Source organism: Bos grunniens, chromosome 10, assembly GCF_055505025.1.
Source record: "Bos grunniens cultivar Pamir isolate PY7600 chromosome 10, Bosgru_T2T1.0, whole genome shotgun sequence".
Lineage (NCBI taxonomy): Eukaryota > Metazoa > Chordata > Mammalia > Artiodactyla > Bovidae > Bos > Bos grunniens.
Genome location: NC_141174.1, coordinates 100474007 through 100501162, shown reverse-complemented (window position 1 = coordinate 100501162; position 27156 = coordinate 100474007). Strand labels below are relative to the sequence as shown.

General features: G+C 39.6%; 1 protein-coding gene across 12 annotated transcripts in view; it reads left to right on the top strand.

Moving 5' to 3' along the window:
- EPB41L4A (erythrocyte membrane protein band 4.1 like 4A) overlaps positions 1–27156 on the top strand; it is a 293459-nt gene that overhangs the window by 182612 nt on the left and 83691 nt on the right. For 10 of the 12 annotated variants that reach the window (XM_086323340.1, XM_086323337.1, XM_086323331.1 and 7 more), the window contains 2 exons: positions 614–702; positions 1315–1378. The exons of the other annotated variants lie outside the window; for them this stretch is intronic. In XM_086323340.1, the coding sequence (XP_086179466.1) occupies positions 614–702; positions 1315–1378 (153 nt within the window). The remainder of the gene's footprint in view (positions 1–613; positions 703–1314; positions 1379–27156) is intronic. 12 annotated transcript variants of the gene reach the window in all.

Below are 27156 nucleotides of genomic sequence, written 5' to 3'. Positions count from 1 at the left end.
TCCCTGGGATCCTCCAGGCAAGAACACTGGAGTGGGTTGCCATTTCCTTCTCCAATGCATGAAAGGGAAAAGTCAAAGTGAAGTCACTCAGTCGTGTCCGACTCTTTGTGACCCCATGGACTGCAGCCCACCAGGCTCCTCTGTCCTTGGGATTTTCCAGGCAAGAGTACTGGAGTGGGTGGCCATTGCCTTCTCCAGGATTCCATCATTATAGATTCCCATTTAACCTGTTTTGATGGTACCCAGGCAAGAGCATTTTAAGGTCCATGGGGGATTCCAGTTAATATGCAGCTAGGGTTGAACACCACTATAGAAGCAACATGGAGTGCATCAGTCAGTGGCCTGATTGGTGGGTGGTCCAGGTGGTCCAGGTTCTTTTAATGAACTGAGGTGACCAGTTAGAATACACAAGAACACTTTTCTTAAAAACTTCAGGAGAAATGAGCAGCAAGTTAGCTACCATGATAGCTTAACTAGCTTTCTAAGCTGATGTCTTTGAAAAACCAGATCCAGTATTTATGCAACAGATAATGTGCATATGGCTAATTATAGTTTGACAGAGACTTTTTACATGAATAAATTTATGGTTACAAGCATATGTTTGTTTTTGCAGGGAGAAAACAAATCTGAGTATTTTTTAGGATTAACTCCGGTTGGTGTAGTTGTCTATAAGAATAAAAAACAAGTGGGAAAGTATTTCTGGTAAGTTTAACTTGAGGGCAGAATTGGTATTAAAGTTGTGCACTATATGTATTGGGCTTATGGAACTATAATGTCACTGAAAGTGTTGGGGAAAAGCAAACAGACATTTCCAGTGGTTGATAATAAATGAGTGAAATTGGGTGTAAGTTCTCTTCTAGTTCCTCTCGGTGTGTATGTTCTCTGTAAATTTGAGGTATTTTTATTCTAGGCTCTCTTGTCCATGGAGGCTGTTTATAATAGGATTTCCTATCCATTCCAGTGTGTGTGGTGAACTGTGGGCCCAGGACTGCTCTGAGTTCTGACCCTAAATGAGGCAGGATCTGAGAGAGATTGGGGAGCCCACAGCACTACACTGTTTCTGGAAAGGCTGTACTGCCAGGGCCTGGGGATGCCAAGCTCACCTGCATTCACTGGAGAAGCCCAGGAGAATGAGAAGGAAGTGTGTTTAGGAAGGTGTCCAGAGCAAAGGATATACAGGGAACTCTCTACAGTTACAGTAGCAACCTATGAAGGGGCCAGTAGGAGCAACCTTTTTTTCTACCGGATACTTCTCTGAATTTCTGATTAATTCTTAAAAGCACCAGTAGCACTACCATCTGCTTTGTTTTTCAGGCCTCGGATTACAAAGGTTCACTTCAAGGAGACCCAGTTTGAACTCAGAGTACTGGGAAAAGATGTAAGTTTGTGTTCAGTGCTTAGCTTCCCTGAGACGGGAAGCCTTGTCTGCTCATTGATAACTTAGAAGACCTAGTAAAGTAAAACTGCCATGTTTTCTTCAGCTGCGGCCACAGGGAACCAGGTTAATTGACTCAGGTAAACAACTCCTTTTTAAGGAAGGGAAGGGGAAGTGAGTATAAATTAATGAGTTAGTAATGGAGAAATGTCACTTCAGTTTTAACAAAGGGGAAAAAATAACCTTTCTAGGGCACAGGAGCGAATAGGAGGTGATTATCATTATTAGTTCTTTAGTATTGTCTGTGAAGGTAGATCAGATCAGATCAGATCAGTTGCTCAGTCGTGTCCAACTCTTTGCGACCCCATTAATCACAGCACGCCAGGCCTCCCTGTCCATCACCAACTCCCAGAATTCACTGAGACTCATGTCCATCAAGTCAGTGATGCCATCCAGCCATCTCATCCTCTGTCGTCCCCTTCTCCTCTTGCCCCCAATCCCTCCCAGCATCAGAGTCTTTTCCAATGAGTCAACTCTTCACATGAGGTGGCCAAAGTACTGGAGTTTCAGCTTTAGCATCATTCCTTCCAAAGAAATCTCAGGGCTGATCTCCTTCAGAATGGACTGGTTGGATCTCCTTGCAGTCCAAGGGACTCTCAAGAGTCTTCTCCAACACCACAGTTCAAAAGCATCAATTCTTCGGCTCTCAGCTTTCTTCACAGTCCAACTCTCATATCCATACATGACCACTGGAAAAACCATAGCCTTGACTAGACGAACCTTTGTTGGCAAAGTAATGTCTCTGCTTTTGAATATGCTATCTAGGTTGGTCATAACTTTCCTTCCAAGTAGTAAGCGTCTTTTAATTTTATGGCTGCAGTCACCATCTGTAGTGATTTTGGAGCCCAGAAAAATAAAGTCTGACACTGTTTCCACTGTTTCCCCATCTATTTCCCATAAAGTGGTGGGACCGGATGCCATGATCTTTGTTTTCTGAATGTTGAGCTTTAAGCCAACTTTTTCACTCTCCTCTTTCACTTTCGTCAAGAGGCTTTTCAGTTCCTCTTCACTTTCTGCCATAAGGGTGGTGTCATCTGCATATCGGAGGTTATTGATATTTCTCCCGTCAATCTTGATTCCAGCTTGTGTTTCTTCCAGTCCAGTGTTTCTCATGATGTACTCTGCATATAAGTTAAATAAACAGGGTGACAATATACAGCCTTGACGAACTCCTTTTCCTATTTGGAACCAGTCTGTTGTTCCATGTCCAGTTCTAACTGTTGCTTCCTGACCTGCATACAGATTTCTCAAGAGGCAGTGGTCTGGTGGTCTGGTATTCCCATCTCTTTCAGAATTTTCCACAGTTTATTGTGATCCACACAGTCAAAGGCTTTGGCATAGTCAATAAAGCAGAAATAGATGTTTCTCTGGAACTCTCTTGCTTTTTCCACGATCCAGTGGATGTTGGCAATTTGATCTTTGGTTCCTCTGCCTTTTCTAAAACCAGCTTGAACATCAGGAAGTTCATGGTTCACATATTGCTGAAGCCTGGCTTGGAGAATTTTGAGCATTACTTTACTAGCGTGTGAGATGAGTGCAATTGTGCGGTAGTTTGAGCATTCTTTGGCATTGCCTTTCTTTGGGATTGGAATGAAAACTGACCTTTTCCAGTCCTGTGGCCACTGCTGAGTTTTCCAACTTTGCTGGCATATTGAGTGCAGCACTTTCACAGCATCATCTTTCAGGATTTGGAATAGCTCAACTGGAATTCCATCACCTCCACTAACTTTGTTCATAGTGATGCTTTCTAAGGCCCACTTGACTTCACATTCCAGGATGTCAGGCTCTAGGTGAGTGATCACACCATCATGATTATCTGGGTCGTGAAGATCTTTTTTGTACAGTTCTTCTGCGTATTCTTGCCACCTCTTTCTAATATCTTCTGCTTCTGTTAGGTCCATACCATTTCTGTCCTTTATCGAGCCCATCTTTGCATGAAATGTTCCTTTGGTATCTCTGATTTTCTTGAAGAGATCCCTAGTCTTTCCCATTCTGTTGTTTTCCTCTATTTCTTTGCATTGATCGCTGAGGAAGGCTTTCTTATCTATTCTTGCTATTCTTTGGAACTCTGCATTCAGATGTTTATATCTTTCCTTTTCTCCTTTGCTTTTCGCTTCTCTTCTTTTCACAGCTATTTGTAAGGCCTCCCCAGACAGCCATTTTGCTTTTTGCATTTCTTTTCCATGGGGATTGTCTTCATCCCTGTCTCCTGTACAATATCACGAACCTCATTCCATAGTTCATCAGGCACTCTATCTATCAGTTCTAGGCCCTTAAATCTATTTCTCACTTCCACTGTATGATCATAAGGCATTTGATTTAGGTCATACCTGAATGGTCTAGTGGTTTTCCCTACTTTCATCAATTTAAGTCTGAATTTGGCAATAAGGAGTTCATGGTCCGAGCTACAGTCAGCTCCTGGTCTTGCTTTTGCTGACTGTATAGAGCTTCTCCATCTTTGGTTGCAAAGAATATAATCAATCTGATTTCGGTGTTGACCATCTGGTGATGTCCATGTGTAGAGTCTTCTCTTGTGTTGTTGGAAGAGGGTGTTTGTTATGACCAGTGCATTTTCTTGGCAAAACTCTATTAGTCTTTGCCCTGCTTCATTCCGTATTCCAAGGCCAAATTTGCCTGTTACTCCAGGTGTTTCTTGACTTAAGATTCATGTAATTAGAAGGGTGCAGCCTTCATGCAGGACAAAACATGTCCTAATTTTGTCTCAAAGTCAATTGAACAATATAGGAAGTCACGCTTCTGTTCTTTCCCTAGTTGAGCATGGTAGGTAAACCAGATGAGAAATTCTGGATGCTTTCAAGGGAGTGTGAGCCAAGGTTGCAAAAATGCTGATCGTCCTGCTGCAGCTTGGCAGAGACCTCCAGGACTACTTGGTTAGTAGGCACAGGATTTGTTAGAGCCTCAGAGTGCTCTCCTGCCTTGACGAGTAGTTTTAGGGAAACCAGGCAAAAGAAGACAAGAATATGAAAGCTTCCTTTTAATCTCCCTGTGAAAGTAATGCTTCCTTGAAGTGCTGTTACTATGATTCATGTTTATGGGATACACAGGTGAAAATATGACGTAGGCGAATCCACCCTTCTGTCTCTTTAATACTAGCTTTTGGCAGAACAGAATTCAAGTGAATGGTCTTGAATTGACTTTCTAATAAGACACTTATAAAAAGAGGTAAAACCAATCTGATGCAGCCACGAACTAAGACACAGGAAGAAAAGTGGCTGCAACCACAGTTGGAACATATCTGGCTCAGTGTCCTGTATGCAGCAGGTGCTCAGTAAACACTTGTCACCTGATCAGTGAACTGATGTACTAGGGTGGTGGGCTGCCAAAGCAGAGAACTTGGTACTACCATTCGTTCTTCTAGAAGAAAATGCAGTGATCCCTCCCAGAATTACGTGGCCTGCTAGCAGAGTGTTTAGTGAGAATGTGATAGTAGGGGTTCCCTGGCAGTCCAGTGGTTAGGACTCCACACTTCCAACTGCTAGGGCCCATGTTCAGTCCCTGGTCGGGGATCTATGATTACGACCTCACAAACTGCGTGGCCTTGACAGGGAAAAACAAAACAAAGCATGATAATAAAATGGTAAGACTTTTTCATGGAAACATCACTATTATTCAATGTCATTTTTCCATTGAAACCTAACTTACTTTTGTGAATGAGGTCCTTTGGTGAACTCTTTGTACATTATTACTACACTGCCTTAAAATGCCATCTGCTGCTTTGAGATAAATGTTTGGTAAAGTTGCAGCTAACTTGAACTTTCAATTTCTTACATTTCTTCATTATTAGGCAAAAGCAACAATAAAGTTGATGTCATTGTGTGATTTTTTATTTTTTTAGTGGCAGTCTCCAGGGGGTGGCCTGGTTTCCTACACACACAGCTCACTGTCTGTGCCCTGGCATTTCTGAGAAAGCGTGACCGTTTGTCAGTGTGCATCCTGAGGCACCGTGTGCTCCTGGCTCTTTTAGTGGCTGTGGTCTTTAGTAAAGTGACAGAGCAGGTCACATATAACTCATGCTTGAATCAAAGGGATTAAAATTTTTGTTTTACACGTGAAAAGATGCTCAACATCACTCATTATCAGAGAAATGTAAATCAAAACCACAATGAGGTACCATCTCACTCCGGTGAGAATGGCTGCTATCAAAAAGTCTACAAACAATAAATGCTGGAGAGGGTGTGGAGAAAAGGGAACCCTCTTACACTGTTGGTGGGAATGCAAACTAGTACAGCCACTATGGAGAACAGTGTGGAGATTCCTTAAAAAACTGGAAATAGAACTGCCATACGACCCAGCAATCCCACTGCTGGGCATACACACTGAGCAAACCAGAATTGAAAGAGACACGTGTACCCCATTGTTCATCGCAGCACTGTTTACAATAGCCAGGACATGGAAGCAACCTAGATGCCCATTGGCAGACGAATGGATAAGAAATCTGTGGTACATATACACAATGGAATATTACACAGCTATTAAAAAGAATGCATTTGAATCAGTTCTATTGAGGTGGATGAAACTGGAGCCTATACAGAGTGAAGTAAGTCAGAAAGAAAAACACCAATACATATTCTATGTTTATATACATATATATATAGTATATATTATATAATATATACAATATATATTAACACATATATATGGAATTTAGAAAGATGGTAACGATGACCCCTATATGCGAGACAGCAAAAGAGACACAGATGTAAAGAACAGACTTTTGGACTCTGGGGGAGAAGGTGAAGGTGGGATGATCTGAGAGAATAGCATTGAAACATATATATTACCATATGTGAAATGGATCACCAGTCCAGGTTCAATGCATGAGACAGGGTGCTCAGGGCTAGTGCACTGGGATGACCCTGAGGGATGGGATGGGGAGGGAGGTGGGAGGGGGGTTCAGGGTGCGGAACACATGTACACGCATGGCTGATTCTTGTCAACGTATGCAGAACCACTACAATATTGTAAAGTAATTAGCCTCCAATTAAAATAAATTAAAAAAAAGAAAAAAATTTTGTTTTATTAAATACTACATTAACCAAAGCACACAATTTCCTGAGTATTTTGGATTTGCAGAGTCTTTTTTCTTTCTCTACCAGGGCATCTCTTTGTAAGGTGGTGATATATATGTTAGAATAAAGTTGATTACTATGGAGGCCTAACTGTTAATCACAGATTAAATAAGCCCCTGAAACTTATCACCTGGAACAATAATCACCATCAATTTGAAAAATGATTGAGGGCCTTATTCTGCTGGTTTTCTGGTTGACTGCTCCAGAGACTTAACTACGTATGTTAAGTGCTGTTAGGGCCAAATTCAGAGATTGAGTTCTCAAAAGAATAGCAATGTCCTGTAGATAAAATATTTTCCTGAGGTCGCTCTGTGGCACTGCTGCTTCTGCTGCTGCTAAGTCGCTTCAGTCGTGTCTGATCTGTGTGACCCCACTAGGCTCCTCTGGCCCTGGGATTCTCCAGGCAAGAATACTGGAGTGGGTTGCCATTTCCTTCTCCAATACTGTGGCACTAATGCTGTCCCATTCCACTTTTAAATATTGACTGTGCCCAACATAACACATTGACATATTTTAATAAACATTAATAATATTTAATGTGTACTGATAATCTGTCTGTATATTGCTTTGCAAATAGCAAATAGCTGTCTGTAACTAAGTACTGTTTTTATAAAGGTTTATCCCTCTGACAAGGTCAGAATCTAATTAGTATAAATACTTTTATGCATTATTTAAGCTTCCTAGTAGGTACTGTGGTTTAAAGAAAAATCTTTCATGATGATTGTAGAAATCTGGGAATTACACTATGAAGAAGAAAATTTAAATTATCTAGTACTTTAGATCAAAGGTAGTGATTATGATTATTACTTTGGTACACTCTCTTAGATTTTTTCCCTGTTAGAGTGAACATTTAATGTATGTATATAGACATGTATATATATTTCATCTCCATGTGGTTTTGTACACAGTTTTTATACTTCATAGCATATCACAAATATTTCTCCTTTTATTATATATATTCATGTTGTGCCTGCATAGTGTTTGGTTATGTGTTTTTTCTTAATGTTGCAGTTAACATTTTTTTCCTCCTCTTATATCTCATAACTTTTTTTTGCTGATAGAGGTGAAAGCTGTGGAATTTTATGTTTATTTCAAATATGGATGTTTTGTTGAATTCTTTTGTTCTAGCCAGGAGTCTTAATTTGATACTTACACATTTTATAGCTATATAGTTATATCAGTCACAGGTAAAAATAGTTTATACTCTTGTTTCGCTTATTTAATAAACTTTTGTAATTTTATAGTATTGGTCACAACTTCTAGAAGAGTGTCAAGTGATCTAGTCATATAAAGAATTCTTGGTTAGTTTTTTATTTTATTTCTTTTTATTTTTTACTTTTATTTATTGAGTTTAACTCTTTAATGAACTGTCACAGCAGCTAAAGCGTTTTACATTCCCATCTAGCAGAGCTCCAAGTTTTTGATATGCTCATTCACACTTGTGATTTTCTACTTTTTTTATTGTGACTGTCACAGTGGTTGTGAGGTGGTGTCTCACTGTGATTTTGATTTGCAAATAAATGCTATTTTTAAGTAATTAAAAAATCAAAATCAATGCAAACAAAAATCCATGATGAACAAAATATCAGAATCTTAATAAAAACAGGATTCTGCATTTGTATACTCATTTCACTCACCTCACTGTTTTTTCTGTTTGTTGGTTTGTTTTGTTTTTTGTTTTGGCTTTTTTTTGGGGGAGTCACACTGCCCTGTTTCTGGGTCTTAGTTCCCTCACCAAGATCTAACCTGGACTCACTGCAATGGAAGTGCAGGGCCTTTACCACTGGACCATGGGGGAATTCCTACCTCTCCATATTTTATTTTATTTTTTTAAATATAAATTTATTTATTTTAATTGGAGAATAATTACTTTACAATATTGTACTGGTTTTGCCATACGTTGACATGAATCTGCCATAGGTGTACATGTGTTCCCGATCCTGAATCCCCCTCCCTCTTCCCTCCCCATCCCATCCTTCTGGGTCATCCCAGTGCACCAGCCCCGTGTATTCTGTATCATGCATCGAACCTGGACTGGCGATTTGTTTCACATATGGTAATATACATGTTTCAATGCCATTCTCCCAAATCATCCCACCCTCTCCCTCTCCCACAGAGTCCAAAAGACTGTTCTATATATCTGTGTCTCTTTTGCTGTCTCATATACAGGGTTATCATTGCCATCTTTCTAAATTCCATATATATGCGTTAGTATACTGCATTGGTGTTTTTCTTTCTGGCTTACTTCACTCTGTATAATAGGCTCCAGTTTCATCCACCTCATTAGAACTGATTCAAACGTATTCTTTTTAATGGCTGAGTAACACTCCATTGTGTATATGTACCACAGCTTTCTTATCCATTCTTCTGCTGATGGACATCTAGGTTGCTTCCATGTCCTGGCTATTATAAACAGTGCTGCGATGAACATTGGGGTACACGTGTCTCTTTCCATTCTGGTTTCCTTGGTGTGTATGCCCAGCAGTGGAATTGCTGGGTCGTATGGCAGTTCTATTTCCAGTTTTTTAAGGAATCTCCACACTGTTCTCCATAGTGGCTGTACTAGTTTGCATTCCCACCAACAGTGTAAGAGGGTTCCCTTTTCTCCACACCCTCTCCAGCATTTATTGCTTGTAGACTTTTGGATCGCAGCCATTCTGACTGGCGTGAAATGGTGCCTCATTGTGGTTTTGATTTATATTTCTCTGATAATGAATGATGTTGAGCATCTTTTCATGTGTTTGTTAGCCATCTATATGTCTTCTCTGGAGAAATGTCTATTTAGATCTTTGGCCCATTTTTTGATTGGGTCATTTATTTTTCTGGAGTTGAGCTGCAACTCTGCAGGAGTTGCTTGTATATTTTTGAGATTAATTCTTTGTCAGCTGCTTCATTTTCTATTATTTTCTCACATTCTGAAGGCTGTCTTTTCACCTTGCTTATAGTTTCCTTTGTTGTGCAGAAGCTTTTAAGTTTAATTAGGTCCCATTTGTTTATTTTTGCTTTGATTTCCAATATTCTGGGAGGTGGGTCATAGAGGATCCTGCTGTGATTTATGTTGGAGAGTGTTTTGCCTATGTTCTCCTCTAAGAGTTTTATAGTTTCTGGTCTTACGTTTATAGATCTTCAATCCATTTTGAGTTTATTTTTGTGTATGGTGTTAGAAAGTGTTCTAGTTTCATTCTTTTCCAAGTGGTTGACCAGTTTTCCCAGCACCACTTGTTAAAGAGATTGTTGTTTCTCCATTGTGTATTCTTGCTTCCTTTGTCAAAGATAAGGTATCCATAGGTCTGTGGATTTATCTCTGGGCTTTCTATTTTGTTCCATTGATCTATATGTCTGTCTTTGTGCCAGTACTATACTGTCTTGATGACTGTGACTTTGTAGTAGAGCCTGAAGTCAGGCAAGTTGATTCCTCCAGTTCCATTCTTCTTTCTCAAGATTGCTTTGGCTATTTGAGGTTTTTTTGTATTTCCATACAAATTGTGAAATTATTGGTCCTAGCTCTGTGAAAAATCTTGATTGTGAAGATCTTTTTTGTACAGTTCTTCTGTGTATTCTTGCCATCTCTTCTTAATATCTTCTGCTTCTGTTAGGTTCATACCATGTCTGTCCTTTAGCAAGACCATCTTTGCATGAAATGTTCCCTTGGTATCTCTAATTTTCTTGAAGAGATCTCTAGTCTTTCCCATTCTGTTGTTTTCCTCTATTTCTTTGCATTGATCGCTGAAGAAGGCTTTCTTAGCTCTCCTTGTGATTCTTTGGAACTCTGCATTCAGATGCTTATATCTTCCCTTTTCTCCTTTGCTTTTCACTTCTCTTCTTTTCACAGCTATTTGTAAGGCCTCCTCAGACAGCCATTTTGCTTTTTTGCATTTCTTTTCCATGGGGATGGTCTTGATCCCTGTCTCCTGTGCAGTGTCAGGAACCTCCATCCATAGTTCATCAGGCACTCTACCTATCAGATCTAGTCCCTTAAATCTATTTCTCACTTCCACTGTGTAGTCATAAGGGATTTGATTTAGGTCATACCTGAATAGTCTAGTGGTTTTCCCTACTTTCTTCAATTTAAGTCTGAATTTGGCAATAAGGAGTTCATGATCTGAGCCACAGTCAGCTAGCTCCCCGTCTTGTTTTTGCTGACTATATAGAGCTTCTCTGTCTATAAAAAAAGTTGGAAAAAGTTGGCTTAAAGCTCAACATTCAGAAAACTAAGATCATTGCATCTGGTCCCATCGCTTCATGGGAAATAGTTGGGGAAACTATGGAAACAGTGTCAGACTTTTTTTGGGGGGGCTCCAGAATCACTGCAGATGGTGATTGCAGCCATGAAATTAAAAGACGCTTACTCCTTGGAAGGAAAGTTATGACCAACCTAGATAGCCTATTCAAAAGCAGAGATGTAACTTTGCCAACAAAGGTCCGTCTACTCAAGGCTCTGGTTTTTCCAATGGTCATGTGTGGATGTGAGAGTTGGACTGTGAAGAAAGCTGAGAGCCGAAGAATAGATGCTTTTGAACTGTGGTGTTTGAGAAGACTCTTGAGAATCCCTTGGACTGCAAGGAGATCCAACCAGTCCATCCTAAAGGAGATGAGTCCTGGGTGTTCATTGGAAGGACTAATGCTAAAGCCGAAATTCCAATACTTTGGCCACCTCATGTGAAGAGTTGACTCATTGAAAAAGACCCTGATGCTGGGAGGGATTGGGGGCAGGAGGAGAAGGGGATGACAGAGGATGAAATGGCTGGATGGCATCACCAACTCTATGGACATGAGTTTGAGTGAACTCTGGGTGTTGGTGATGGACAGCGAGGCCTGGCATGCTGCGATTCATGGGGTTGCAAAGAATTGGACATGACTGAGTGACTGAACTGAACTGAACTATGAAAAATACCTTTGGTAGCTTGATAGGGATTGCACTGAATCTATAGATTGCTTTGGGTAGTATACTCATTTTCACTATATTGATTCTTCCAATCCATGAACATGGTATATTTCTCCATCTATTAGTTTCCTCATTGATTTCTTTCACCAGTGTTTTATAGTTTTATATATATAGGTGTTTTGCTTCTTTAGGTATATATATTCCTAAGTATTTTATTCTTTTCATTGCAATGGTGAATGGAATTGTTTCCTTAATTTCTCTATTTTCTCATTATTAGTGTATAGGAATGAAAGTGATTTCTGTGTGTTGATTTTATATCCTGCAACTTTACTATATTCATTGATTAGCTCTAGTAATTTTCTGGTGGAGTCTTCAGGGTTTTCTGTGTAGAGGATCATGTCATCTGCAAACAGTGAGAGTTTTACTTCTTTTCCAATCTGGATTCCTTTTATGTCTTTTTCTGCTCTTATTGCTGTGGCCAAAACTTCCAAAACTATGTTGAATAGTAGTGGTGAGAGTGGGCACCCTTGTCTTGTTCTTGACTTTAGGGGAAATGCTTTCAATTTTTCACCATTGAGGATAATGTTTGCTGTGGGTTTGTCATATATAGCTTTTATTATGTTGAGGTATGTTCCTTCTGTTCCTGCTTTCTGGAGGGTTTTTGTCATAAATGGATGTTGAATTTTGTCAAAGGCTTTCTCTGCATCTATTGAGATAATCATATGGTTTTTATCTTTCAATTTGTTAATGTGGTATACTACATTGATTGATTTGCAGATATTGAAGAATCCTTGTATCCCTGGGATAAAACCCACTTGGTCATGATGTATGATCTTTTTAATATGTTGTTGGATTCTGTTTGCTAGAATTTTGTTAAGGATTTTTGCATCTATATTCATCAGTGATATTGGCCTGTAGTTTTCTTTTTTGTGGCATCTTTGTCACTTTTTGGTATTAGAGTGATGGTGGCCTCATAGAATGAGTTTGGAAGTTTACCTTCCTCTGCAATTTTCTGGAAAAGTTTGAGTAGGATAGGTGTTAACTCTTCTCAAAATTTTTGGTAGAATTCAGCTGTGAAGCCGTCTGGTCCTGGGCTTTTGTTTGTTGGAAGATTTCTGATTACAGTTTCAATCTCCGTGCTTGTGATGGATCTGTTAAGATTTTCTATTTCTTCCTGGTCCAGTTTTGGAAAGTTGTACTTTTCTAAGAATTTGTCCATTTCTTCCAAGTTGTCCATTTTATTGGCATATAGTTACTGATAGTAGTCTCATGATCCTTTGTATTTCTTTGTTGTCTGTTGTGATCTCTCCATTTTCATTTCTAGTTTTATTGATTTGATTTTTCTCCCTTTGTTTCTTGATGAGTCTGGCTAATGATTTGTCAATTTTATTTATCTTCTCAAAGAACCAGCTTTTGGTTTTGTTGATTTTTGCTATGGTCTCTTTTGTTTCTTTTGCATTTATTTCTTCCCTAATTTTTAAGATTTCTTTCCTTCTACTAATTATGGGGTTCTTCATTTCTTCCTTTTCTAGTTGGTTTAGGTGTAGAGTTAGGTTATTTATTTAACTTTTTTCTTGTTTCTTGAGGTGAGCCTGTATTGTTATGATCCTTCTCCTTAGCACTGCTTTTATAGTATCTCACAGGTTTTGGGTTGTTGTGTTTTCATCTTCATTTGTTTCTATGCATATTTTTATTTCTTTTTTGATTTCTTCTGTGATAAGTTGGTTATTCAGCAGCGTGTTGTTCAGCCTCCATATGTTGGAATTTTTAATAGTTTTTCTCCTGTAATTGACATCTCATCTTACTGTATTGTGGTCAGAAAAGATACTTGGAATGATTTCAGTTTTTTTTGAATTTACCAAGGCTAGATTTATGGCCCAGGATATGATCTATCCTGGAGAAGGTTCCATGTGCGCTTGAGAAAAAGGTAAAATTCATTGTTTTGGGGTGAAATGTCCTATAGATATCAATTAGGTCTAACTGGTCTATTGTATCATTTAAAGTTTGTGTTTCCTTGTTAATTTTCTGTTTAGTTTATCTATCCATAGGTATGCATGGGGTATTAAAGTCTCCCACTATTATTGTGTTATTGTTAATTTCCCCTTTCATACTTGTTAGCATTTGTCTTACATATTGTGGTGCTCCTATGTTGGGTGAATATATATTTATAATTGTTATATCTTCTTCTTGGATTGATCCTTTGATCATTATGTAGTGTCCTTCTTTGTCTCTTTTCACAGCCTTTGTTTTAAAGTCTATTTTATCTGATGTGAGTATTGCTACACCTTCTTTCTTTTAGTCTCTATTTGCATGGAATATCTTTTTCCAGCCCTTCACTTTCAGTCTGTATGTGTTCCTTGTTTTGAGGTAGGTCTCTTGTAGACAACATATATAGGGGTCTTGTTTTTGTATCCATTCAGCCAGTCTTTGTCTTTTGGTTGAGGCATTCAACCTATTTACATTTAAGGTAATTATTGACGAGTATGATCCTGTTGCCATTTTCTTTATTGTTTTGGGTTCGAGTTTATACACCTTTTCTGTGTTTCCTGTCTAGAGAAGATCCTTTAGCATTTGTTGGAGAGCTGGTTTGGTGTGCTGAATTCTCTCAGCTTTTGCTTGTCTGTAAAGCTTTTGATTTCTCCTTCATATTTGAATGAGATCCTTTCTGGGTACAGTAATCTGGGCTGTAGGTTATTTTCTTTCATCACTCTAAGTATGTCTTGCCATTCCTTTCTGGCCTGAAGAGTTTCTATTGAAAGATCAGATGTTATCCTTATGGGAATCCCCTTGTGTGTTATTTGTTGTTTTTCTGTTGCTGCTTTTAATATTTGTTCTTTGTGTTTGATCTTTGTTAATTTGATTAATATGTGGTTTTTTATTTTAATAAAAACCCCACTATTGTTTTACAACATGTATATTAGCTCTCGGTTTTAAGAATGTGTTCATTACTGGAGTTTACATTTTTTAAAAGTTTGGATGAAATGGTTGATTTTCACTGAGTGCCCTGAGAGCCAAGATTGCTGGTTGTTCACTCATTCAATAAGTAATGCTGATTTCAAAAATCCAGATGAGAGATGATAGTGACTTGGACCAGAGTCGTACTATTTCAAGTGCTGAGAAGCTTTTGGATCTGGATGCAGCCACATGGTTTTATGGACGTGGGAAATATGACTTGGTGACTTAAATGTGTTTGGCACCAATGGCAGCAAGAATGGAGCTGCCATCAAGGGAGGTGGGGGAGGCTGTGAGTAGAGAGGTTCAGGGAGTCTCAGATATGTGGTAGATGTTTAAATGGGGACATTTGGGAGACATGTATAATAACATTCTTTATATTAATAGGAGGTAAAGTTGTTTCTGATTGGTAGCAGATTGAATGATTTGTGAAAATAAGGAGGAGTTTAGGATCATACCCAAATTTCTTGGTTTCATTAACAGGGGAGAATGTAGTCTCCACAGTAGGCCCAGAAGTTGGCATGTACTAAGCACATTGTTGAATGAACGGGGGAAAAAATGATGCTGTGATTATATTTACATGTAATACATCGTGGAACTGACCTCAGCTAAACCCACCCAGCGTGACAGGATGTAGAATCAAAAGGTTTCTGGCAGCTCTGGCCACAAGTAATTAGACCAACGTGGCTGAACTCTCTGCCTGCTTTGGCAAGAGGACACGGGAAGTGATGGTGGCCAGGAGCTGACACTGTTCATCAACAAGCCCAAGAGGTCTTGGTTACACAAGCTAGGCATTCCTTTCATGCTTGAAGTAGAACTACAGAGTTTTAAAATTTGATTTTATTTGAGGACAATTCCAAATTTATAAAAAGTTGCAAAGATTAAAATACTACAAAGAACAGGGTTATATATTGTTACTTACATTCATTTGTTAGCATTTTACTCCGTTTCCATTTTTGTTATTTCTCTACACATACATACTACCTTCTGAGTGATTCGACTGTATGTTTCACATGTCATTTGTCTCTAATTACTTCAGTGTGTATTTCCTAAGAATAAGAATATTTTCTCATGTGGCCACAGCATATTTATCTTCTTAATAAATTTATGTTGATAGAATACTTCTATTATCTACTTATAGAAATATATATAAATATTTTTTCAACTTTGTTGATTGACCTAATAACATTCTTTATATTAATAGCATTTTCCTGCTCCAGTGTAGAATCAACTTAGCCTCCTTTAATCTGGAACATTTTAGTAGCATTTTTGTTTTTTATGATGGATGGGGGATTTTTGAAGAATACAATTCTACCCCACTTTTTGAAAATACAGTTGACTTTTAAATATCAAGGGGGTTGAATTGCATGGGTCCACCATGGATGGATTTGTTTCACTAAATAGATGCTACAGGTACTTCTTGATCTGTGCTTAGTTGGACATGTAGAAGCAGAACCCTGGATCCAGAGGGCCGACTGTGTGGGGGTTGGCACTGCTAATGCACTATTGCTCCAGGGTCAACTGTAGATTTTCATATTTGTCTGATATTTCACTGTGGTCAGATGAGATTCTGCATTCTCAGCTGGAAGGCAGCCCAGGTGAAGTTGTGGCTCACCTGGGGTGTTAGATCTGGAGGAGCATGGAGACTCCTGTCTACCTCTCGTTGGTTATATTAAATTAGTGTAATTGCTGGTGTTTTTCCCCTCCTTTACAACTAATAGGAAATCTGTGGAGGGATCATGTCATTCATTGCAAATACTGTGCTCTTCAAAATGTCCCTTAGGTCTAACATTGACTTAGGACTCTTTCCTGATTAGATCTTTTACTATGATGCTTGCAAAATGCTGATTTTCTAGCTCTCCCGTTGCCTCCATATTTTATTTTTAATTGGAGGAAAATTGCTTTACAGTGCTGTGTTTTTTTCTGCTGTACAACTTCAATCAGTCATAATTAGGTGTGTATATGTATGTGTGTATATATATACACACATACATATATCCTCCACATTTATCAGTCAATCCTTGACATTCCACTGTGAGAGCCTCACCTTCTCTCTTTTTAATTTATTTCTGTTATCAGCATGGACTTACTCCTATTTTTTCTAGTGGTTTCTAATGCACTACTGTACCTAGCTATTCTGGTGTTGTAATTGTCCTAGATATGGCCAATGGGAGCCCTTTTGACATGTCACCTACCATTGTTTTGATCATTTTCTCCCTTTTTTGGCATCTCATGGTATTTCAGGTGCATCTTGTACCTACCCCGCATTTACACTCTTATCAGTTATTTCTCCAAAGAGCCTTGGTTCCTTTTAGTGGGGAAGGGTCAAGATCTGGGTGTCAGTGTGGTCACTGCTACTGGGATGACTTTGCTTCTGGACTTTCTAGTGGACAATGCCAGGGAATACACACATGAATATACATATATGTACAGGTGTAAATACATACATTCATACACATGTGCTCAAATGAACATGCTTCTAAATATTTTCAGTTCAGTTCAGTTCAGTCTCTCAGTCGTGTCCGACTCTTTGCGACCCCATGAATCGCAGCACGCCAGGCCTCCCTGTCCATCACCAACTCCTGGAGTTCACTCAGACTCATGTCCATGGAGTTAGTGATGCCATCCAGCCATCTCATCCTCTGTCATCCCCTTCTCCTCCTGCCCCCAATCCCTCCCAGCATCAGGGCCTTTTCCAGTGAGTCAACTCTTCGCATGAGGTGGCCAAAGTACTGGAGTTTCAGCTTTAGCATCAGTCCTTCCAATGAACACTTAGGACTAATCTCCTTTAGAATGGACTAGTTGGATCTCCTTGCAGTCCAAGGGACTCTCAAGAGTCTTCTCCAACACCACAGTTCAAAAGCATCAATTCTTTGGTGCTCAGCTTTCTTCACAGTCCAACTCTCACATCCATACATGACCACTGGAAAAACCATAGCCTTGACTAGATGGACCTTTGTTGGCAAAGTTATGTCTCTGATTTTCAATATGCTGTCTAGGTTGGTCATAACTTTCCTTCCAAGGAGTAAGTGTCTTTTAATTTCATGGATGCAGTCACCATCTGCAGTGATTTTGGAGCCCAGAAAAATAAAGTCTGACACTGTTTCCACTGTTTCCCCATCTATTTCCCATAAAGTGGTGGGACCGGATGCCATGATCTTCGTTTTCTGAATGTTGAGTTTTAAGCCAACTTTTTCACTCTCCTCTTTCACTTTCATCAAGAGGCTTTTCAGTTCCTCTTCGGCAATCTTGATTCCAGCTTGTGCTTCTTCCAGCCCATTGTTTCTCATGATACACTCTGCATGTAAGTTAAACAAGCAGGGTGACAATATACAGCCTTGACGTACTCCTTTTCCTATTTGGAACCAGTCTGTTGTTCCATGTCTAGTTTTACCTGTTGCTTCCTGACCTGTATACAGATTTCTCAAGAGGCAGGTCAGGTGGTCTGGTATTCCCATCTCTTTCAGAATTTTCCACAGTTTATTGTGATCCACATAGTCAAAGGCTTTGGCATAGCCAATAAAGCAGAAATAGATGTTTTTCTGGAACTCTCTTGCTTTTTCAATGATCCAGCAGATGTTGGCAAGGTTCCTCTGCCTTTTCTAAAACCAGCTTGAACATCAGGAAGTTCATGGTTCACATATTGCTGAAGCCTGGCTTGGAGAATTTTGAGCATTACTTTACTAGCGTGTGAGATGAGTGCAATTATGCAGTAGTTTGAGCATTCTTTGGCATTGCCTTTCTTTGGGATTGGAATGAAAACTGACCTTTTCCAGTCCTGTGGCCACTGCTGAGTTTTCCAACTTTGCTGGCATATTGAGTGCAGCACTTTCACAGCATCATCTTTCAGGATTTGAAATCGCCCAACTGGAATTCCATCACCTCCACTAGCTTTGTTCATAGTGATGCTTTCTAAGGCCCACTTGACTTCACATTCTAGGATATCTGGCTCTAGGTGAGTGATCACACCATTGTGCTTATCTTGGTCATGAAGATCTTTTTTGTACAGTTCTTCTGTGTATTCTTGCCACCTCTTCTTAATATCTTCTGCTTCTGTTAGGTCCATACCACTTCTGTCCTTTATCGAGCCCATCTTTGAATGAAATGTTCCCTTAGTATCTCTAATTTTCTTGAAGAGATCTTAGTCTTTCCCATTCTGTTGTTTTCCTCTATTTCTTTGCTTTGATCACTGACGAAGGCTTTCTTATCCCTCCTTGTTGTTCTTTGGAACTCTGCATTCAGATGCTTGTATCTTTCCTTTTCTCCTTTGCTTCTCACTTCTCTTCTTTTCACAGCTATTTCTACATATTTTAGAAATTGTAAATTCATGCCATACCTCAAATTTCCATCTAGCCCCACAGGGCTTGCTCTTCTTTTCCTCATTTCATATTTGTATAACCTTTTTTTGCATATGAGAATCTTAGCTCCGGACAGTAACACATTTACTTGTTTGTTCGGTCTTAAAACTTCATCTCAAGCAGTGTCAGAATTCCTTTGGCAAACCACTAAAATTGACAGGTTTTTTTTGTTTCTTTCTAGTTGTGGCACCCAGGCTTAGCTGCCTCTTGGCATGTGGTATCTTAGGTCCCTGACCAGGGATCAAACCTGTGTGCCGTGCTTTGGATGGTGAATTCTTAACCACTGGGCCACCAGGGAAGTCCCTGTATATGGTTTTGTGCTTTTTCCTTTGTTTAGTAATACCTCCTAGAAATCTCTATATCAGATCATCGAGAGCTTTCTTATTCTCTTGTACAGCTGCATTTTCTTTATTGAGTGTCTATAAAATCATTTACTCAACCAATCTCCTATGCTGGATCATTTGATAGTTCTTGATAGTTTGCAATTATGTATTTTTCCTTCAGTCAATAACTTTGTGCATATGTATTTTTATATTGTTGGTGGACTGTCTTTGGGGTATGTTCTCAGGAGTGAGAATGCTCAGTTAAGAGGGTAAGTACAGGTGTGAATATTAGGTGTTGCCTTATTCCCATACCCCAGCCTTTACCCGCAGTTTCTGTGCCATTGTGCATTTCACCTGAACTATTTGTATTTTCCTGTAAATGTTCAAACGTGTGACTCCATTGGTAACATTTGGATCCTGAGGCCATATGACAGTTTGGCTTGGAGTCTTTCAGATTCAATGATGGACTACTAAACTTGTGGTCAAATAGCATAATGTAAGCCCAGAACTCTCACTTCTCTAACTTTGGACAATTTCCTGAACAACACTGAAACTCCCTTTTCTTATCTATGAAGGGAGGATGATAATATCTGTTTTACAGGGTTGTGAGGTCGTACTGTGAATGAACCCAGTCCAAAGCTGGACTTGTCGCAAGCACCGGGTACATGTCTCTGTGTTGGAAGTATCTTGCCCTCATGCACTTAAAGTTTTGCACAGGAAAGGGCTCAGGCAGCACTTGTTCTTGAAAGGTGAACAGCTGATGCCACAGCAGGAAGGGGAGCTCAGGTCTTTTCAGGCCCATGGAGTTTCCTATGTATGTTTTTCCATAATTAAGTGAGCCATTCGTTTGGAAGAATGTCTAAATTCTGCTATAAAAATTTTCTACATTAAGAGTATCCGTAGATAGTACCAGATATGCCTTCATTTTAACAAGCTTAAGTAACATTTGTTATTAAAGTCTTTCAAACATTTGTAAGACTGGCAATAAGGATTAGTTTTCATGAAAAAATGAAACATGCAAGTATAAGAAAGAAATGCTGACATTTAAGGAAATTCTACAGTTTCTTTAAAGAGAAGATGAAGAAAAGATAGAGTAAAAACAATAAAAAAGCAAGCCATCTGGAATCTTGGATTTGCATCTGTGAATTTTTTCAAATAGGAAGAAGAGTAAGTTCAACAAAATAGTTTTCAAAAAAGTTTACTGAAACATGATATAAACATTCTCTAATGTTTTGGCTCCTGTTTTCTCCTTTAAATTCCTGGGAGGAAAAGGAAAAAGGGTAGATGCAACACAGTCTAACACATCCCTTCAAATTCTTTAATATATATTTCTATGAACTAGAAAGAATTATAAACAATTATTCATTAAGCAATTAATTTCTTTGTAAAAGAGGTTAAAAGGTTTTTCATGTTTAGTGTATGATTTGAAATACTACCCACATAGCAGACAAAAGAGTTCTGGAATATTTTTGCTGTTTTTGTTCTTTTATTGTAAAATACAACATATATGTAGGAATGGAAATTAATGTTATTCTTGCAGTGCTCTGTTGAAATGCCCAGTGATTTTTAATTCAAACCATATTATGTGCATTTCAAAAAGAATTTTAAAAATAACTGATGTGTGTGTAGGGGTGTTTATATGTAGTATATAAACTACATATAAAAGTAGTGTATAAAAGCCAAAGTTCTAGAAATAAACTTTTTGCTTATATAAATCAAGGAAAGACCGGCTACCTTAGCAGCTCTTCTAGAGTCACAGTGTAAAATTAGCTCATTAAAAGATCTGAGCATTTAACCTGGTGTTTCCCAAACTTACTTGAACATAGAACTCTTTTTTATGCCAATATCACGAGAAGTTAATGTTCAAGAGTCACTTTTTAGAGAGCACTCTGTAAAGAAAAAACAAGATAACGTTAAAAGAACAAGATAATATTTTACTCAGTGTTTTCAAATTCCCTTCTAACTTGCCTTTCCAACTAATAGCAAGATTGATAGTTTTTTTATTGCAGAACTTAGTTGAATTCTTTATATGGCTTTGCACTTGGAGTGAGAAAACAGTGGAAGATATGGGGAAAGTGATTAAAATACTGTGCCCACTGTCTCACATACACAAACATAATTTAATTTTACATTTAGGCTCACCATTTATAAAGATAAAATTTCTCAAAATACTTAAAATTTTGTGATATTTCTTTGGTATTTACTTTTAGTTCAAGAATAGTTTTTTCCATTCTACCATTTGCCTTCCTTTGCTTTATCAGTAATTAAGTTCTTTCAGTCATTTGCTATTAGTCCCCTGATTTTTATTTCATCTGGTGCCTAAAGTAAGTTCATAATTGACAAGTACATATAAATCTTGTAGAAATCGAATGTTTAAAAAAGATCCCATAATACTGTAGTCTTGTAATCTTTGCACTTCTTTTTAGTCTCTCTTCTGTCTCTGTGGATCATTGATAAGGAACCTCTCTGCTGTAGGCCTTTCCAATATTTATGTAATGATTGCATTTTACCATTGTTAGAAGTACTAATCTCTTTTAAGTATTTGACCTTTGCAGTGTCCCTTAGGTTACTTCAATTGACCTTGGAGATGGGATGAATATGTAATGACAGGATTGAGAAGATGTTTATCCCCGGCAGTTCTAGGGAAGCTGGGGAAGGCAAACTGTCCAGTTGTGGTTGCTTCCCAAGGCAGGAGCGAGGGACCAGCTAGAGTAGGGCTTTGTGCGGCGAGGCTGTTGGGCATGGGAGAGGCAGTGAAGCTGGAGCCCAGGGAGAGGTAACTGCGGAGCGTCTTGCAGCGTAAGCACCTCCATGACCCTGTCAGTAAACTCAAGGCCCTTCAGAGAAGTCAGGCTCAAAACAGATTGATTTCTCAAAGCTGCAAAGTGAAACAGCCAGCAGAGATGGGAAAAGAGTGAGAAAAACAAAGGGAGTTAGGTTGGGAATTCATCCATTTCATCTGGGTCCTGAATTGTTACAAATGATGGGATTGGGATTTTGAGCCCCGTTTACTTAGAGATCCACAGTATGATGAACCATCATGTGTTATCTGAGTTAGAGGTGACTTAAGCTTGGTCTGTTTATAAAATAAAAAAAAGTAGATTGAGACCATAGTTTTTCTTCTGGCATGAAATGGCTGAAGTTATGAAGGAATTTGAAAAATTTTGCCAAAAGCATGCATTGGATTCTTGGATAAAGTATTTTAGCAATTGGTTGGAATGAACTTCCGAAGTTAAGCAGCTACTTGCGTTTGTATAAACTAATGGAAAGGTGCTAATTGTCCATGTCCTTTTGGAAAAGGTTTAGCAGGTAGTGAGTGAGTGAAGTCGCTCAGTCGTGTCCGACTCTTTGTGACCCCATGGACTGTAGCCTACAAGGCTCCTCTGTTCATGGATTTTTCCAGGCAAGAGTACTGGAGTAGGTTGCCATTTCCTTCTCCACGGGATCTTCCTGACCCAGGGATCGAACCTGGGTCTCCCGCATTGCAGGTAGACGCTTTACCGTCTGAGCCACCAGGGAAGTCACTAAAGAAGTGAAAGTCACTCAGTCGTGTCCGACTCTTTGTGACCTCATGGACTATACAGTCCATGGAATACTACAGGCTAGAATACTGGAGTAGGTAGGCTTTCCCTTCTCCAGGAGATCTTCCCAACCCAGACAGGAATCGAACCCAGGTTTCCCACATTGTAGGCAGATTCTTTACTAGCTGAGCCACAAGGGAAGGAAAGATATTTAAATATCATGTCAGTTACATTCATGTCAGCAGTTACTTTAAGTGGCAAAAATATATAGAATTTATTCAGAATACCTGGCTTTTTTTTTTTTAATTTATTTATATCAACTCACCTTTTAGTATTTGGATCATTCTGCTACAGTGGGACAAAATCCAGGCAGCTGGTGTTAAAGCCCTGTATGAATGGGGGAATGAGTTTATACTTGTCATTGCATGGTGCAGAAGTAATTAGGGGGCCTGTGGGAAACTCTTTTGTTCCTTTAATAAATTTGTACCCAAGGAATGTGTACTGACAGAATGTGGTCCACTGGAGAAGGGAATGGCAAACCACTTCAGTATTTTTGCCTTGATACTGAAAGAGGAACTCCCCAGGTCAGTAAGTGCCCAATATGCTACTGGAGATAGGTGGAGAAATAACTCCAGAAAGAATGAAGGGATGGAGCCAAAGCAAAAACAATACCTGGCTGTGGATGTGGCTGGTGACAGAAGCAAGGTCCGATGCTGTAAAGAGCAATATTGCATAGGAACCTGGAATGTTAGGTCCATGAATCAAGGCAAATCGGAAGTGGTCAGACAGGAGATGGCAAGAGTGAATGTCAGCATTCTAGGAATCAGCAAACTAAAATGGACTGGAATGGGTGAATTTAACTCAGATGACCATTATATCTACTACTGTGGGCAGGAATACCTTAGAAGAAATGGAGTAGCCATCACGGTCAACAAAAGAGTCCGAAATGCAGTACTTGGATGCAATCTCAAAAATGACAGAATGATCTCTGTTCGTTTCCAAGGCAAACCATTCAATATCACAGTAATCCAAGTCTATGCCACAACCAGTAACGCTGAAGAAGCTGAAGTTGAACGGTTCTATGAAGACCTACAAGACCTTTTAGAACTAACACCCAAAAAAGATGTCCTGTTCATTATAGGGGACTGTAATGCAAAAGTAGAAAGTCAAGAAACACCTGGAGTAACAGGCAAATTTGGCCTTGGAATACGGAATGAAGCAGGGCAAAGGCTAATAGAATTTTGCCAAGAGAATGCACTGGTCATAGCAAACACCCTCTACCAACAACACAAGAGAAGACTCTACACATGGACATCACCAGATGGTCAACACCGAAATCAGATTGATTATATTCTTTGAAGCCAAAGATGGAGAAGCTGTATACAGTCAGCAAAGGAGCTGACTGTGGCTCAGACCATGAACTCCTTATTGCCAAATTCAGACTTAAATTCAAGAAAATAGGGAAAACCACTAGACCATTCAGGTATGACCTAAATCAAATGCCTTATGACTATACAGTGGAAGTGAGAAATAGATTTAAGGGCCTAGATCTGATAGATAGAGTGCCTGATGAACTATGGAATGAGGTTCGTGACATTGTACAGGAGACAGGGATGAAGACCATCCCCATGGAAAAGAAATGCAAAAAAGCAAAATGGCTGTCTGGGGAGGCCTTACAAATAGCTGTGAAAAGAAGAGAAGCGAAAAGCAAAGAAGAAAAGGAAAGATATAAGCATCTGAATGCAGAGTTCCAAAGAATAGCAAGGAGAGATAAGAAAGCCTTCCTCAGCGATCAATGCAAAGAAATAGAGGAAAACAACAGAATGGGAAAGACTAGAGGTCTCTTCAAAAAATTAGAGATACCAAGGGAACATTTCATGCAAAGATGGGCTCGATAAAGGACAGAAGTGGTATGGACCTAACAGAAGCAGAAGATATTAAGAAGAGATGGCAAGAATACACAGAAGAACTGTACAAAAAAGATCTTCACAACCAAGATAATCACGATGGTGTGATCAGTGACCTACAACCAGACATCCTGGAATGTGAAGTCAAGTGGGCCTTAGAAAGCATCACTACGAACAAAGCTAGTGGAGCTGATGGAATTCCAGTTGAGCTCTTTCAAATCCTGAAAGATGATGCTGTAAAAGTGCTGCACTCAATATGCCAGCAAAGTTGGAAAACTCAGCAGTGGCCACAGGACTGGAAAAGGTCAGTTTTCATTCCAATCCCAAAGAAAGGCAATGCCAAAGAATGCTCAAACGACCGCATAATTGCACTCATCTCACACGCTAGTAATGTAATCCTCAAAATTCTCCAAGCCAGGCTTCAGCAACATGTGAACCGTTAACTTCCAGATGTTTAAGCTGGTTTTAGAAAAGGCAGAGGAACCACAGATCAAATTACCACCATCCGCTGGATCATCGCAAAAGGAAGAGCGTTCCAGAAAAACATTTCTTCTTTATTGACTATGCCAAAGCCTTTGACTGTGTGGATCACAATAAACTGTGGAAAATTCTTCAAAAGATGGGAATACCAGACCACCAGACCTGCCTCTTGAGAAATCTGTATGCAGGTCAGGAAGCAACAGTTAGAACTGGACATAGAACAACAGACTGGTTCCAAATAGGAAAAGGAGTACATATACTGTCTCCTTTCCAAATAGGAAAAGGCTGTATACTGTCACCCTGCTTATTTAACTTATATGCAGAGTACATCATGAGAAACCCTGGGCTGGAAGAAGCACAAGCTGGAATCAAGATTGCCAGGAGAAATATCAATAACCTCAGATATGCAGATGACACCACCCTTGTGGCAGAAAGTCAAGAGGAACTCAAAAGCCTCTTGATTAAAGTGAAAGAGGAGAGTAAAATAGTTGCCTTAAAGCTCAACATTCAGAAAAATGAAGATCATTGCATCTGGTCTCATCACTTCATGGGAAATAGATGGGGAAACAGTGGAAACAGTGTCAGACTTTATCTTTTTGGGCTTCAAAATCACTACAGATGGTGACTGCAGCCATGAAATTAAAAGACGCTTACTCCTTGGAAGAAACATTATGACCAACCTAGATAGCATATTCAAAAGCAGGGACATGACTTTGCCAACAAAGGTCCATCTAGTCAAGGCTATGGTTTTTCCAGTGATCATGTATGGATGTGAGAGTTGGACTGTGAAGAAAGCTGACTGCTGAAGAATTGATGGTTTTGAACTGTGGTGTTGGAGAAGATTCTTGAGAGTCCCTTGGACTGCAAGGAGATCCAACCAATCCATTCTAAAAGAGATCAGCCCTCCATGTTCTTTGGAAGGAATGATGCTAAAGCTGAAACTCCAGTACTTTGGCCACCTCATGCGAAGAGTTGACTCATTGGAAAAGACTCTGATGTTGCGAGGGATTGGGGGCAGGAGGAGAAGGGGACGACAGAGGATGAGATGGCTGGATGGCATCACTGACTCGATGGACGTGAGTCTGAGGGAACACCGGGAGTTGGTGATGGACAGGGAGGCCTAGCGCTCTGCGTTTGATGGGGTCGCAAAGAGTCGGACACGACTGAGCCACTGAACTGAACTGAACTTTATTTTCAAGTTTAAATGTTTTTTTTTTTTTTTTCTCCTGCATTTTTGGAAACCTAGGTAATATATGTAATTAAATCACACCTTATTTTTGGATGTTCTTGATAAAACATGATGGTGTCTCTGTCACAGAGTAGTCATCAGCAGCCACCATTTCTTGTCAGTGACAATGCCCAGCATGTGGTCCTACCTGAAACACTTCGTGCTTCAGTTGCTGACAGAGAGATGTATTGAGAAAGGTGGTAGTTGGGGCAGGGGAGGAGGAGCCTGGGGCTTCCCTGATAGCTCAGCTGGAAAAGAATCCACCTGCAATGCAGGAGACCTGAGTTCGACTCCTGGGTGGGGAAGATGGCCTGGAGAAGGAAATGGCAACCCACTCCAGTATTCTTGCCTGGAGAAACCCATAGACTGAGGAGCCTGGCAGGCTACAGTCCACAGTGTTGCAAGAGTTGGGCACAACTTAGTGACTAAACCACCAGGGGGAACCTGTCTTATACTGGCTATTTTTTTTTTTTTTTGAGAAGACATGCTGCATCTTACTTCCCCAGCCGGGGATAGCACCCGTACCTCCTGCAGTGGAAGCACAGAGTCTTACCCACTGGACCACCAGGGAGGTCCCGTGCACTGACTTTATCTTATTTATCCTGATAAACAGCCAGAAACACATTTTCTTAAAATTAATGACCTGTGCATTATATATTGGATAATCCAGTGACCTCAAAACACCGGCATGTTATATAAGAAACTCTTAATAGTGGTTGCCTCTGGGGAGGGGAATTGGAGACAGTGATGAGAGGGAGGTTTAGTTCTCATTGTGTGACCACTTTGGTAACTTTTGGTGTTTTTACCACGTGTATGTATTTAAAAAGGAAACGTGAAAGAAGAACAATTCCCCTCTAAGCATCCCCATCTCCTGACAGGATGCTTGGTCTCCCTCCTGCCTCCAAGGATCTTCTGTGATTTCCTCTGTGCCCCTTCTTCCTCTGCTCCCCCCTGGTTTCTTTTGCTTTTGAGGAAGA